This window comes from Salmo salar, chromosome ssa06, assembly GCF_905237065.1.
Source record: "Salmo salar chromosome ssa06, Ssal_v3.1, whole genome shotgun sequence".
Lineage (NCBI taxonomy): Eukaryota > Metazoa > Chordata > Actinopteri > Salmoniformes > Salmonidae > Salmo > Salmo salar.
The window spans coordinates 87,164,534-87,181,412 of record NC_059447.1 but is presented as its reverse complement, the minus strand read 5'-3'; the positions used below and the strand labels follow the sequence as shown (position 1 = coordinate 87,181,412).

The window sequence follows — 16,879 nt, the reverse complement described above, 5'->3', positions numbered from 1 at the left end:
GTCCAATGGAGCTGAGTAGTCTCCTAGTTGTGACTGTTCTGAGAGCTGTGGCTATCTATAATGTTCCTCAGGAGTGATGGGGACACTGTCCTATAGGAGGTAGTGTTATAATTTCTAGCCCCTATAGTGAATGACTTGCCATAGACAAAGAATTTCCATCCATCACAGAGCTTTGATTTGAAAGGGAATTTCTGTTTTACTATTTCTATGGACATACCATAGTCTGTGTTCTCTGGTTCCCAGCAGTTAGAAGGCCAGAAATATGGAGCCTGAGGGTCAAGTGTGGGAGAAGTGGACAGAAGAGGACAGGAGAGAAGGAGAGGAATAGAGAGATGTTTGGATAGAAGAGGGGAGTAGAAGAGAGGAATGGAGAGAATTAATGGTATTATTGAGAGTTGAAAGGCATGGGGACAATATTAAAGAGGCAATAATTTACAGTAAAAACATTTGTCATTTTGTAAAGATATATACACTGAACAAATATATAAATGTAACATGTAACGTGTTGGTCCCATGAGCTGAAATTTCCCATAATGCACAAAAAATGTATTTCTCTCAAATGTTGCCCACAAATTTGTTTACATCCCTGTTAGTGAACATTTCTCCTTTGCCAAGATAATCCATCCACCTGACCGGTGTGGAATATCAAGAAACTGATTAAACAGCATGATCATTACACAGATGCACCTTGTGCTGGGGACAATAAAAGGCCACTCTAAAATGTGCAGTTTTGTCACACAACATAATGGCAAAGATGACCCAAGTTTTGAGGGAGCGTGCAATTGACATGCTGACTAAAGGAATGTTCACCAGAGCTGTTTCCAGAGAATTTAATGTTAATTTCTCTACCATAAGCCGCCTCCAAAGTCATTTTAGAGAATTTGGCAGTACGTCCAACTGGCCTCCGCAGAGCACATATATGGCGGGTGGTTTGCTGATGTCAACGTTGTGAACATAGTACCCCATGGTGGCGGTGGGGTTAGGGTACGGACAAAGAACACAATTGCATTTTATCGATGGCAATTTGAATGCACAAATTGACGAGATCCTGAGGCCCATTATTGTGCCATTCATCCGCCACCATCACCTCATGTTTCAGCATGATAGTGCATGGCCTCATGTTGCAAAGATGTGTACACAATTCCTGGAAGCTGAAAATGACCCAGTTCTTTCATGGCCCGCATACTCACCAGACATGTCACCCATTGAGCATGTTTGGGATGCTCTGGATCAATGTGCACGACAGCGTGTTCCAGTTCCCGCCAATATCCAGAAACTTCGTACAGCCATTGAAGAGGAGTGGGACAACATTCCACAGCCCACAATCAACTGTCTGATCAACTCTATGCGAAGGAGATGTGTCGCGCTGCATGAGGCAAATGGTGGTCACACCAGATACTGACTGGTTTTCTGATCTGTGACCAACAGATGCATATCTGTATTCCCAGTCATGTCAAGTCCATAGATTAGGGCCTAATACATTTATTTAAATTGACTGATTTCCTCATATGAACTGTAACTCAATAAAATCTTTGAAATTGTTGCATTTCTATTTTTGTTCAGTATAGTTGATTCAACAGAAATAAATATACAGTAGACTGCTTTCCATTTGTCATGCTGCGAAAGCTTCCGACAGACAACAGCATTTTCTCTGTTGTACGTTGTTCTGTTTGTCTTTCTGCTAAACAAATGAAATGCTAATAACTTGTACTGTTGATTATCATTATAAATTCAAAACACACTCCACCTCCTCCCCTTTACTTCCACCAGGGTGACAGGTAGCCTAGTGGTTAGAGCATGGGAGCAGTAACTGAAAGGTTGCTAGTTTGAATCCCCAAGCTGAAATATATGCCGATGTGCCCTTGAGCAAGGCACTTAACCCCAATTGCTCCAGGGTTGCCGTTGGCGACCATGACCCCACTCTCTAAGGGTATCTCAGTGAGCGTTAGAATATGCACAAAAAAATAAAACATTTCCAATTCACATGTGTAAAATAGGACAAATATAAGCACTCACAAATGTGTTATTACTCACAGACTCGTCTTCACTTTAAGAGGAAGAATCAAGGTCAACGCCTGCATCGTTATCTCCAATCATTCAGTTATTTTATTCAGCTTTCTGACTGGCTGGCTGACTGCTGTGGCGGAGATGCGTTCCCTCCACGTAGGTAGGAGGTGAAATGTCATCGTGTGCATCCCAAGTGGCACCCTATTCCCTATGTAGTGCACTACTTTTGACCAGGGCCAATAGAGCCCACAGGGCTCTGGTCAAAAGTAGTGCACTATACCGTACATGGAATAGAATGTTTTGTTTTCCCTCTTTGAAGGTCTCTGGGCTTCCTGGTACAAGCATCTCAGAGTAGGAATGCTGATCTGGGATCAGTTTGGCCTTTAAGATCATAGTGAATAACATTATGTGGATTATAAGGGGACCTGATCCTAGATCAACACTGCTACTCTGAGAGGCTTTGTGTATAGAGACCCCCTTAACTGTTCTCTTTGTGATAAATATTTCACAGGATATTCCACCATTCATTATTAATGAGGGTCACAGACCTCCTTTGTAGAAACAGAGGAAGTATCTTAGCGGGATGTGGTGTTGTGTCGTACGGATCACAGATCAGGTTGGTTTTTCATTTGGTTCCATGACTGAATTCGAAAGTAACTGGTACTTTACAGTATATTTGTACCTCTCAATCAGTCAGATTAACACGGGGCAGCACTTTGGAGAAGCCATATCTCCCTCTCTAGACTGAGATGGAGACAAAAAAGGACAGAGGATGCCATCAAGAGACCAGGAAGTAGCGTGAGAGAACAACTGGTCACATTGGTGCAGTTTCCCTCACTGGCAGTTCCATCTGGCTCCTCAGTGCAGATATCCTTCCTGAAGAATTCTGACATGTATGACATTTGGGGCGTTTTAGCCGTTGAAGGGGGAATGTTAAGACACCTATCCCACAACCACAAGGTCCTGGGAACATTCGCAGAACCAATTTTTGTTTGCTGGGATCTCTATCTAATCCCTCCTTATCTCATTTTATCTTCCTTCGAACCTTATACAGTCATAGCTTTATATGGTGGTGCTCACCGTATACCCTTATATAGTCCTACTGCCCACCTGGAAGCTGCCGTATACCCTTATATGGTCCTACTGCCTACCTGGAAGCTGCCGTATACCCTTATATAGTCCTACTGCCCACCTGGAATCTGCCGTATACCCTTATATGGTCCTACTGCCCACCTGGAAGCTGCCGTATACCCTTATGTGGTCCTACTGCCTACCTGGAAGCTGCCGTATACCCTTATATGGTCCAACTGCCCACCTGGAAGCTGCCTTGTAGCCTTATATGGTCCTACTGCCTACCTGGAAGCTGCTGTATACCCTTATATGGTCCTACTGCCCACCTGGAAGCTGCCTTGTAGCCTTATATGGTCTTACTGCTTAACTGGAAGCTGCCTTGTAGCCTTATATGGTCTTACTGCTTACCTGGAAGCTGCCTTATAGCCTTATATGGTTTTACTGCTCACCTGGAAGCTGCCTTGTAGCCTTATCTGGTCTTACTGCTTACCTGGAAGCGATAGAAGGATCCATCATCTTTGAGTGACAGGACGTGATCAGAGATGGGGAAGAAATATCCCTGAGCAGCAATCAGACTCCCGATGTGCATCGCCTCAGCTACAGGAAAAGGAAGGGACGCAGTCAGTGATTTACTTACAATTATAAACTGGGTGATTCGAGCCCTGAATGCTGATTGCCTGACAGCCGTGGTATATCAGACCGTATACCACGGGTATGAAAAAAACATGTATTTTTACTGCTCTAATTACGTTGGTAACCAGTTTATAATAGCAATAAGGCACCTTAGGGGTTTGTGATATATGGCCAATATACTACGGCTAAGGGCTGTACCCAGGCACTCCGCGTTGCGTCGTGCTCAAGAACAGCCCTTAGCCGTGATATAATGGTCGTATACCACATCTCCTCGGGCCTTATTACTGGTTTATAACGGAGTCATACTTTACTGAATGCTTATTAAAACTTCTTAAGGCTAGTGGGCAGTATTTTGACATCTGGATGAAAAGCATGCCCAAAGTAAACGGCCTGTTACTCAGGCCCAGAAGCTAGGATATGCATATAATTGGTAGATTTGGATAGAAAACACTCTAAAGTTTCTAAAACTGTTAAAATAATGTCTGTGGCTATAACAGAACTGATTTTGCAGGTGAAACCCCGAGAACAATCCATCCAGGGAAAATTTTTTGGAGGTCATTGGATTTTCCAATGCTTTTCTACACGATTTATTAGGACCCAAATTGCAGTTCCTATGGCTTCCACTAGATGTCAACAGTCAGTTTATAACAGATTCATACTTTACTGAAGGCTTATTAAGATGTTTCAGCTTTTGAATACAAAACTCATTATCCTGAATCATATCCACGTACAGTAACACTACAAGGAAGAGACAATTTCAAACATGTAACTATTAAGAGTTTATAAATGGTGTATTATATGTTTAATACATGTTTAGTAAGCTTTAATTGTCATTGAATATTTAAAAAAAATAATTCAAATAGTCTTCATGACGTGTACCCACCAGGATCATCAATGGATAGGTTCTTCATCAGCCACTGCACTATGTCTGCACCTGGTAGACAAGAGACAGAGATGACTGTTATAGATCTCACACACACACACACACACACACACACACACACACACACACACACACACACACACACACACACACACACACACACACAAGCGTATTATAATTATAATTTTTGTATTATTATTATACTTATTACCCCTTTTTCCTCCCCAATTGGTAGTTACAGTCTTGTCTCATCGCTGCAACTCCCCAACAGACTCGGGAGAGGTGAAGGTCGAGAGCCATGCATCCTCCGAAACACGACCCTGCCAAGCCGCACTGCTTCTTGACACACTGTTTGCTTAACCCAGAAGCCAGCCGCATCAATGTGTTGGAGGAAACACCGTCCAACTGACGACTGAGGTCAGCTTGCAGGCACCCGGCCCGCCACAAGGAGTCACTAGAGCACGATGAGACAAGGACATCCCGGCCGGCCAAACCCTCCCCTAACCCGGATGACACTGGGAAAATTCTGTGCCACCTCATATTTCTCCCGGTCGCGGCCAGTTGTGACACAGCCTGGGATCGAACCCAGGGCTGTAATGACGCCTTAGCACTGCGATGCAGTCCCTTAGACCACTGCGCCAAGCGTAGGTTTTTCTTTACTTTGGCAGAGTTACTTCGGCAGAGTTAAACCAAAGAGTGAAAATAGTGCAGTTACTATTTACTCAATATAAACCTCCCCTGTGTAAAATAAAAGCTTTAGCTTCTGCTGAAAGAGAGAGAAACATTGAGAGATAAACAAAGAGGGATAGAGAGAGAGGGAGAGAGAGAACAGAGAGAGAAAAACAGAAGGAGAGAGAGAGGGAGAGAAATGGAGAGAGAGAGGGAGAGAAACAAAGTGAGAGAGGGAGAGAAAAGGAGAGAGAGGGAAAGAAACTGAGAGAGAGAGAGGAGAGAAAGAGAGACTATCCTCTCAACTACAGAAATGTTGCCTACATGCGTCCGTGTGTGTTTCTCTCTTGATATCCGTGTTTGAGCGCCAGCCGTTGCGCATTAGTAACAGTGTTTATTGATATGCTGCTCTGCTCATGGTCCTCTGTGGCTCTGTGGCTCTGTGTGTGTGTGTGTGTGTGTGTGGGCCAGATACACACACAGACGCAGCCACACACAAAGACACGTCTGTCTGCAACTCTACACTTTTCACCTGTGACGACGCTGGGTATCTTGGTCAGGAAGCTCTTGACAGTTCTGATGGGAACACCCTCAGTCTCATCCTGGATACGGGTCACTATCTCCTCAATCTGCAGGGAGAGGAGAGATTGAGGTAAGGTAGGTTTTGAAAAGATGAAGGTTGCGGTTAAAATGAGAATGATGAAGAGTAGGTGAGAGTGAAGGTGTACAGGTAAACACTGTATGAGAGCTTAGGTCAGAGTTCAAGTAAGTAACAAGATGCAGGTTAGAGAGCCGGTAGAGTTGACGTCACGGACATAAGAAGACATAGACGCGAGGTTAAAGGTCACCTGTCGTCCCCGCGGCCTCGGAACTCTCTCTCATCGCGGGGGGGACCTATCTTCAAAAGAACCCCGAGTTCCCCCCCCCCTCCTCTTTACCCATGCACCACTTCACACATTATTTTCATTGAACCTTTATTTATACAGGTTATTCTGGAAATGAACAATTAATAATAAATTACACGATTGGTCACAACCGATGACATCACATCTGTAGGCCTATTACGTGGCTTTACTGAGCACTTAGCTACAACCCGTTTAGTTCCAGAGCATTAAATACAACGCTCAAGTCTATCAACTTTATAGAGAGTGTGATGTGTCGACGGCGGGTTTGAGTATGAGGAGAAACACAGACCGTTGACATTTTAATTCCAGTCACATCACACACACATAGACACAGGCATGCACACACACACGCACACCTTATGCATATTAATCGCCCTGTAGCCAGTAATAAAACATGTTTCCACCTCAGAGCAGAGAAATCTGATTATATTTGATCTAGCTGTTTGGTGTTTAGATTATATGTTGTCATCCCTCTGCTTCTCACTGTGTGTGTGTATGTGTGCTAGACAGAGAGAGAGAGAGAGAGAGAGAGAGAGAGAGAGAGAGAGAGAGAGAGAGAGAGAGAGAGAGAGAGAGAGAGAGAGAGAGAGAGAGAGAGAGAGAGAGAGAGAGAGAGAGAGAGAGAGAGAGAGAGAGAGAGAGAGAGAGAGAGAGAGAGAGAGAAGGAAAGAGAGAGAAATAGAGAGAGCGAAGGGAACACAATTCTGGAGCAAAATTAGCAAGCAACCATAGGGAGAGAAATGCACATTCAATGAATCATGTGACAAAAAAATCATGCTGACACTTGTATAGAGTGGGAAACACACAAAAACCCAAGAACATCTGACATACAAGGACGTGCAAAACATACATGTACTGAACTTAGGTTAAAACCTACCATCTCTATGTACTCTACTGGTATGTTCTCATGTAGGTTAAAACCTACCATCTTTATGTACTCTACTGGTACATATGGGGTGGCAGGTAGCCTAATGGTTAGAGCATTGGGCCAATAACCGAAAGGTTGCTGGATCAAATCCCCGATCTGACTAGGTTAAAAGTCTATCATTCTGCCCCTGAACAAGGCAATTATTCCCTGAGTGCTGTGGATGTTGATTATGGCAGCTCCCCCTCTCTGATTCAGAGGGGTTGGGTTGAATGTGGAAATACACATTTCAGTTGAATGCATTCAGTGGTACAACTGACTAGGTATTTACATGTACTTTCGTTTGACCTGTTTAGGAAAGCACCTTCCACTGTGTTGCAGTATATATCTGTCCAAATTATACTCTACCACCCAAATCTACACTAGCCTATATCATCAACATTAATTGTATATTTTGGGGTGAACACAATGCTGTAACCTTTCCTCAGCAGAACGGTACCACAGTCATGTAAAACCCAGTTGTAGAGTAGTTTGGAGACATACACCTCCAGCCTCTGGCTAAACATCACAATCAACAGTAGACTTGTTTACGTGCTGCTGTGCGGTTTGTTGCTAATGTTTCTTTGCTACCTGACAACTTTACTGTTTTTACATTTTAATTACCAGTTTATATTTTTTATTTTTCCCTCGCTCTACTTTTTTCATTCAACTTTTTCACCCCGGATGTTTTATCTGGACATGGTTCTACAGGACCTCCACCAGACGCTAAGTAGCTAAGTAGTAACATTAACATAATGCCTTCTAATTGCAGTCGCTGTACTCATAATATACAGGAGAACGATCACCTTACGGCGAGGATAGCTGTGCTGCAAGCCCAGCTTCAGACGCAATCGTTAGGCAAGGGTAATTTCAGTGTAGGAAAGGATGAAACAGCGTCTGTGCCACCAGTAAGTACAGATAGTAACGTTAGTATAAACCCCCTCGCACGGTCCCCGCAGCCGGACAACTTTCTCATGGCTTCTGGAGGGAAATGCTGTAGGAATGCTCAACCGGTGTCGCTCATTCAGCCGACAGAAACTTTCAACCGGTTCTCCCCATTAAGCGAGTCGGAGTCAGAGTCCGAGCCTTCTCTGGACTCTACTCCTCCCGTTACGGGGTCTGAGACGCCGAAGCCTCCCACCGTTAGCTCTGACAAATTGAAAACCCTAGTCATTGGCGACTCCATTACCCGCAATAGTAGACTTAAAACTAATCATCCAGCGATCATACACTGTTTACCAGGGGGCAGGGCTACCGACGTTAAGGCTAATCTGAAGATGGTGCTGGCTGAGGCTAAAACTGGCGAGTGTAGAGAGTATAGGGATATTGTTATCCACGTTGGCACCAATGATGTTAGGATGAAACAGTCAGAGGTCACCAAGCGCAACATAGCTTCAGCGTGTAAATCAGCTAGAAAGATGTGTCGGCATCGAATATTTGTCTCTGTCCCCCTCCCAGTTAGGGGGAGTGATGAGCTCTACAGCAGTCTCACAACTCAATCGCTGGTTGAAAACTGTTTTCTGCCCGTCCCAGAAGATAGAATTTGTAGATAATTGGCCCTTTTTCTGGGACTCACCCACAAACAAGACCAAGCCTGGCCTGCTGAGGAGTGACGGACTCCATCCTAGCTGGAGGGGTGCTCTCATCTTATCTATGAACATAGACAGGGCTCTAACTCCTCTAGCTCCACAGTGAGATAGGGTGCAGGCCAGGCAGCAGGCTGTTAGCCACCCTGCCAGCTTAGTGGAGTCTGCCACTAGCACAGTCAGTGTAGTCAGCTCAGCTTTCCCCATTGAGACAGTGTCTGTGCCTCAATCTAGGTTTGGCAAAACAAAACATGGCGGTGTTCACTTTAGCAATCTCACTGGAATAAAGACCTCCTCCATTCCTGCCATTATTGAAAGAGATTGTGAAATCTTACATCTCAAAATAGGGCTACTTAATGTTAGATCCCTCACTTCCAAGGCAGTTATAGTCAATGAACTAATCACTGATCATAATCTTGATGTGATTGGCCTGACTGAAACATGGCTTAATCCTGATGAATTTACTGTGTTAAATGAGGCCTCTCCTCCTGGTTACACTAGTGACCATATCCCCCGCGCATCCCGCAAAGGCGTTGCTAACATTTACGATAGCAAATTTCAATTTACAAAAAAAAATTACGTTTTCATCTTTTGAGCTTCTAGTCATGAAATCTATGCAGCCTACTCAATCACTTTTTTATAGCTACTGTTTTTAGGCCTCCAGGGTCCTATACAGCATTCCTCACTGAGTTCCCTGAATTCCTATCAGACCTTGTAGTCATGGCAGGCAATATTCCAATTTTTGGTGACTTTAATATTCACATGAAAAAGTCCACAGACCCAGTCCAAAAGGCTTTCTGAGCCATCATCGACTCAGTGGGTTTTGTCCAACATGTCTCTGGACCTACTCACTGCCACAGTTATACTCTGGACCTAGTTTTGTTCCATGGAAAACATATTGCGGATCTTAATGTTTTTCCTCATAATCCTGGACTATTCGACCACCATTTTATTATGTTTGCAATCGCAACAAAGTAATCTGCTCAGACCCCAACCAAGGATCATTCAAAAGCCGTGCTATAAATCTCAGACAACCCAAAGATTCCTAGACGTTCTTACAGACTCCCTCCACCTACCCAAGGATGTCAGAGTATAAAAATCGGTTAACCACCTAACTGTGGAACAAAATTTAACCTTACGTAATACCCTAGATGCAGTCGCATCCCTAAAAACAAAAACATTTGTCATAAGAAACTAGCTCCCTGGTATACAGAAAATACCCGAGCCCTGAAGCAAGCTTCCAGAAAATTGGAACGGAAATGGCGCCACACCAAACTGGAAGTTTTTCCACTAGCTTGGAAAGACAGTACCGTGCAGTATCGAAGAGCCCTCACTGCTGCTTGATCATCCTATTTTTCCAACTTAATTGAGGAGAATAAGAACAATCCACAATTTATTTTTGATACTGTCACAAAGCTAACTAAAAAGCAACATTCTCCAAGAGAGGATGGCCTTCACTTCAGCAGTGCTAAATTCATGAACTTCTTCGACAAAAAGATCATGATCATTTGAAAGAAAATTACAGACTCCCCTTTAAATCTGCATATTTCTCCTCTTTAAAGCTCAGTTGTCCTGAGTCTGCACAGCTCTGCCAGGACCCAGGATCAAGGGAGACACTCAAGTTTTTTAATAATATATCTCTTGACACGTTGATAAAAATAGTCTTGGCCTCTAAACCTTCAAGCTGCATACTGGACCCTATTCCAACTAAACTACTGAAAGAGCTGCTTCCTGTGCTTGGCCCTCCTATGTTGAACATAATAAACAGCTCTCTATCCACAAGATGTGTACCAAACTCACTAAGCCTCTCTTGAAAAAGCCAAACCTTGACCTATATCGAATCTCCCATTCCTCTCAAAAAAAAATGAAAAAGCTGTTGTGCAGCAACTCACTGCCTTCCTGAAGACAAACAATGTATACGAAATGCTTCAGTCTTGTTTTAGACCCCATCATAGCACTGAGACTGCACTCGTGAAGGTGGTAAATGACCTTTTAATGGCATCAGACCGAGGCTCTACAACTGTCCTTGTGCTCCTAGACCTTATTGCTGCTTTTGATACCATCGATCACCACATTCTTTTGGAGAGATTGGACATCCACATTGGTCTACATGGACAAGTTCTGGCCTGGTTTAGATCTTATCTGTCGGAAAGATATCAGTTTGTCTCTGTGGATGGTTTTTCTTCTGACAAATCAACTGTACATTTTGGTGTTCCTCAAGGTTCTGTTTTAGGACCACTATTGTTTTCACTGTATATTTTAACTCTTGGTGATGTCATTTGGAAACACAATGTTAACTTTCACTGCTATGTGGACGATACACAGCTGTACATTTCGATGAAACACGGTGAAGCCCCAAAATTGCCCTCACTGGAAGCCTGTTTTTCAACATAAGGAAGCGGATGGCGGCAACATTTTACTTTAAACTCTGACAAAACAGTGATGCATGTTCCAGGTCCCAAGAAACAAATAGATCTTCTGTTGGATCTGACAATTAATCTTGACGGTTGTACAGTCATCTCAAATAAAACTGTGAAGGATCTCGGCGTTACTCTGGACCCTGATCTCTCTTTTAACGAACATATCAGAAATATTTCAAGGACAGCTTTTTTTCAGCTCAACATGTCTGCTGGAATATTAACTAGAACCCCAAAATTTTATGATATTACTCCAGTGCTAGCCTCTCTACACCGGCTTCCTGTTAAGGCTAGGGCAGATTTCAAGGTAGTACTGCTAACCTACAAAGCATTACATGGGCTTGCTCCTACCTATCTTTCCGATTTGGTCCTGCCATACATACCTACACGTACGCTACAATCAGAAGACGCAGGCCTCCTTACTGTCCCTAGAATTTCTAAGCAAACAGCTGGAAGCAGGGCTTTCTCCTATAAAGCTCCATTTTTATAGAATGGTCTGCCTATCCATGTGAGAGACGCAGACTTGGTCTCCACCTTTAAGTCTTTATTGAAGATTCATCTTTTCAGTATGTCCTATGATTGGGTGTAGTCTGGCCCAGGGGTGTGAAGGAGAACAGAAAGGCACTGGAGTGACAAACCGCCCTTGCTATCTCTGCCTGGCCGGTTCCCCTCTCTCCACTGGGATTCTCTGCCTCTAACCCTATTACGGGCGCTGAGTCACTGGGTTACTGGTGCTCTTCCATGCCGTCCCTAGGAGGGGTGCGTCACTTGAGTGGGTTGAGTCACTGACGTGGTCTTCCTGTCTGGGTTGGCGCCCCCCCCTTGGGTTGTGCCATGGCGGAGATCGTTGTGGGCTATACTCGGCCTTGTCTTAGGACGGTAAGTTGGTGGTTGGAGACATCCCTCTAGTGGTGTGGGGGCTGTGCTTTGGCAAAGTGGGTGGGGTTATATCCTGCCTGTTTGGTCAGACAGGGTCAGAGTGTCTCCCGACCCCTCCTGTCTCAGCCTCCAGTATTTATGCTGCAAAAGTTTGTGTCGAGGGGCTAGGGTCAATCTGTTATATCTGGAGTATTTCTCCTGTCTCATCCGGTGTCCTGTGTGAATTTTATTATGCTCCCTCTAATTCTCTCTCTTTTTCTCTTTCTTTCTCTTTCTCTCTCTCTTTCTCTCTTTTTCTCTCTCTCTTTCTCTCTCTTATCTAGGAGGACCTGAGCACTAGGACCATGCCTCAGGACTACCTGGCCTGATGACTCCTTGCTGTCCCCAGTCCACCTGGTCATGCTGCTGCTCCAGTTTCAACTGTTCTGTCTGCGGCTATGGAACCCTGACCGGTTCACTGGACGTGCTACCTTGTCCCGGACCTGCTGTTTAGGACCCTCTCTCCTCCGCACCTGCTGTCTCTAACTCTGAATGATCGGCGATGAAAAGCCAACTGACATTTACTTCTGAGGTGCTGACCTGTTGCACCCTCTACAACTACTGTGATTATTATTATCTGACCCTGCAGGTAATCTATGATCGTTTGAACATCTTGGCCATGTTCTGTTATAATCTCCACCCGGCACAGACAGAAGAGGACTGGCCACCCCTCATAGCCTGATTCCTCTCTAGGTTTCTTCCTAGATTCTGGCCTTTCTAGGGAGTTTTTCCTAGCCACCGTGCTTCTACATCTGCATTGCTTGCTGTTTGGGGTTTTAGGCTGAGTTTCTGTATAAGCACTTTGTGACATCGGCTGATGTAAAAAGGGCTTTATAAATACCTTTGATTGAACTTTGATTGGACAGTGATCAAATGTTATGTTACAGAACAGACAGGACAGCTCATAACCTTGCCTAGTGTCACAATCCACATTAGTACCTAACAACTGGACATGCTGACAGCTAATGGGTATTTACACATACCAGGCAGTTTAGACTACAACGTCTCAACAATTTTTTTTTATTTAACCTTTATTTAACCAGGAAACGCCCATTGAGACCCAGTCTCTTTTTCAAGGGAGACCTGTCCAAGAAGGCAGCAACAATCAATACATTATAGAATTAAAACATACAACAACATGATCCAGCCTAAAAAAAAGCATTTACACTCCTCTGTAACAGAGTCTCCCATCAATATTTTAAATGAATTCAGTGGCACTAACATATCTAGATGAAGCATGGATTGTAGACTATTCCATGCCTCTGGTGCACAAGAAGAGAAGGCAGTCGTGACTAATACTGTGAATGTCCTGGGGACTTAAGTAGCAACCACCTAGCAGATTATCAGTTATCAGAATGGCACAGCCACTTTCGGTAGGGTGGTACTCACCCCCCCATTTTATAACCGGAAGTGTCCATTTATTTACGGTAGTGTGCTGATTAATTATTGCTTTCTTCAGTGGAAATACAGAATGTGTATAAAAATGCCAAAATATACCAAAAAATAAATCAAGCACAGATTTACGACTATGTTAATCATTACTGAAACATGTAAACTACAAACATTTAACCAGTTAAAGATAATGAATACATGACATCTAGATACAACATTTTTATTAAAAATAATTAATACAAAAGTCAAGCGTTAACTTAATAACATGCTATAACATGAGTACAAGCAAAGTGAGTGTGTGTGTAAGTGTTTGTGTGTATTGTGTATAAGTGTTTGTGTGCATGTGTGTGTAAGTGTTTGTGTGCGTGGGTGTGTGTGTGTGTATTATGGTGTGCATTACAAGCATTTCTCTACACCCGCAATAACATCTGCAAAACACGCGTATGTAAGCCAATAAAATTTGATTTGATTATAATTTCCCCATCATAAAAATGGATCCCCATTCCCCAATCAAATACCTTCATCGATACCAAAAAAATATACGTAGCCTTCCTGTATTTTGTTCCAGTCAAAGCACATTCTGCCTTGTAGCCTACATTCGCGCGCTGTTGAGTTTTGGCCGCATGATATTAATTGTTGATGGACTATTCATCTAACCATCCTAAATCTCATAAGAAATTAGGTGCTGTTTTTCTTGGTGTGACAGTAACGTTATACTATGATATTAAAGTAGGTTATGTTATAAAGAATACTAATGAATCATTATGTGATCTTCAAAGACATTGATTCAACTTTGATCTGCCTTTACTAGATGTATGGAGTGACACTCCGGTGCGGTCTGGCAGCGTATCATATCTGCACTGAACGATCTAATTAAAGCGTAGCATCCAGCATATTCAGGGTTTTTTTCTCGCATAAAATTTGAAGATACAGAAAGGAGATCACTAGTGCGGCTGTTTATTGACAATCTGACAATATGTGAGCTTGGAAATATTTCAAGTTGGTCTCAGGGAATGTAAAACAGCTAGGATGGAAGACATTTAAAGCAGGATGAGTGAAGTAGTATTAAATATGTTGAATGAGGAACGGATGAGCATGGAGACTGGAGAGCCTCACTTGTTTGACGAGATGACCTTTATATATTTCAGCCCTCATACCATCATGGCCATCTAATCATCCCCAGCTTACAATTGGCTCATTCATCCCCCCTCCTCTCCCCTGTAACTATTCTCCAGGTCATTGCTGTAAATGAGAATGTGTTCAGTCAATTTACCTGGTAAAATAACGGTAAAATAACATAAAATATGGATATATATTTTTTTACATTTTAGTCATTTAGCAGACGCTCTTATCCAGAGAGACTTACAGTAGTGAATGCATACATTTCATACATTTTTTCCCCCGTACCATATGGCTGTTTTGAATGAATCATCACTTTAGAAAGCGCTGTCCATTTCGTTGTGTTAGGCTTTGAAACAACCTCCACAAAGAACATGTTTTACACTCAGTTTCAACCTGCTGTTGAACTTCTTTCTTCAAATTGATTATTCACAGAAAGGTGTCTTTTAAAAGCAGGATACTGTTTTGATAATCAGTGTTTGATGTGATTTAGTACCAGGCCATTAGGACCTGATGGAGGGACAATAGAGCCCTGAGTACCAGGCCATTAGGACCTGATGGAGGGACAATAGAGCCCTGAGTACCAGGCCATTAGGGACGGGTACTACCAACACAAAACCAGAGTGCATAAAAATAGATTATAGTGACTCAACAGTCATGTGGAATTTTACTGCAGTCATGTCCCATGACTGCTGGTGTGGCAGTAATATGGTCAACACAGCCCTAGTAACATGATAAAATGTGGAAAAAGTAAAGGGGTGAGAATGCTTTCTGAAGGCACTGTAACTAGCTAGCATGCTAACCTTAGCCAACTAATGAAAGTTATGTGAGCACCTCTCTCTCTTTCTTTCTGTCTCTCTCTCTCCCTCTCTCAATTATTTTCTCTCTCCCCTCTCTCTTTCTCTCTCTCTCTCTCTCTCTCATTCTGTCCTCTCTCTCACTCGCCCTCTCCCTCCCTTCTCTTTCTCTCTCTCGCTCCTTCTAATTCTCTCTCTCTCTCTCTCTCCTCTTTCTCTGCCTTCTTCCTCTTTCCCCTCCCACTCTGTCTGCCGAATTCTTTCTCTTTGCTCTTGTTTTCCTTAATAGGATGTTGGTGGGCGGAGCCGGGAGTGTCGTCAGCGAATTGGGACACATACACCTTTCCCCCATTCATTTGAGGAGACTCTCTCCACGCAGACACACTGTTGGATTTTAGTTGTGTAACTTTGTGGCTTTTTGTTTGCTTTGGCACCTCTCAACACCCCTCATTATCCCCATCTATGTACCCATCCACTCACTTACTCTACGGACTACACACACCATTGTTACTAGGATGTAGTTTACTTTGTTTAATAAATATATTTTTGTTATTCCGTTATCTCTAAGGTTGTCTCCCTCTTTTTTACGGGCTAGGAGCCGATTCGTGACACCTCTTTCTCTGCCTCCCTATCACTCGCTCTCTAACAAGTACTGCCAGTTGATGGCTGAATAAATGTCTCAAGGTCAGGTGCAGAACACCTCAGGCTGATGAATGATGGGATTTCTGTTAGACGCCAATGTACCTGGCCTTATTTATACCCACAATGAATGTGCCAAGTCAAACACAGTCAGGCAGACAGTGAATATCTAGTGCAGACAGTAAGATAATGGTTCACTCCAGTAACTGCTCATTTGGTCGAAAATGTGTTCATGTCATTTTTGCAACATGAAATACAAGCTTATTCATGTGGACAAGTATCCTGCCTCTATTGTATTGTGTTTTGGAGAAAATGGAGGTCATGTTAGCAGTAACTGTATAAAGTTACTGTAAAACCAAGGTAAATAAAAGCCGTTTTTCTCAGTTCCACGCCATGAGCAGTTTGCTTCCTTTTTTGCTTGGTAGGGCAGTATACTGGAACTAAATCAATGTTCCCTTTATGGGGGAAGTACAGTCACAATAAGTATAAAACTCTGTTTCAGTGCAGTAGAGTTTTCCTGTCCCTATTAAATGACATTATTTTTTATTTTTCCTACTACATGGTCAGGTGATATACTAAACTAAAGACAGGGCAGACACAAGGCAAGATTTTACTAAACTGACCTTGGTGTAAAAAAATATATATTCTGAACTGTAACTAACAAGGCCAGGTATTACAGTGTAACGCCCTGGCCATAGAGAGGGGTTTTTTGTTCTTTATTTTGGTTAGGCCAGGGTGTTACATTGGGTGGGCGTTCTATGTTCCTTTTTCTATGTTTTTGTATTTCTTTGTTTTGGGCCGAGTAGGGTTCCTAATCAGAGGCAGCTGTCTATCGTTGTCTCTGATTAGGAATCATACTTAGGCAGCATGTTTTCCTTTGGGGTTTTGTGGGTAGTTGTTTCTGTTGTGTGGTTTGCACCGATAGAACTGTTGGCTTTC

The 16,879-nt window shown here is 43.1% G+C and overlaps 1 protein-coding gene across 1 annotated transcript in view; it reads right to left on the bottom strand.

The window, feature by feature from the left end:
* The window catches only part of rgs6 (regulator of G protein signaling 6), a 173,232-nt gene that overhangs the window by 64,928 nt on the left and 91,425 nt on the right, over nucleotides 1–16,879 (bottom strand). Inside the window, exons 3-6 of the mRNA XM_045721114.1 lie at nucleotides 5,796–5,892; nucleotides 4,595–4,645; nucleotides 3,569–3,675; nucleotides 218–269 (exon numbers count right to left, since the gene is read on the bottom strand). Of these exons, the coding sequence (XP_045577070.1) occupies nucleotides 218–269; nucleotides 3,569–3,675; nucleotides 4,595–4,645; nucleotides 5,796–5,892 (307 nt within the window). The remainder of the gene's footprint in view (nucleotides 1–217; nucleotides 270–3,568; nucleotides 3,676–4,594; nucleotides 4,646–5,795; nucleotides 5,893–16,879) is intronic.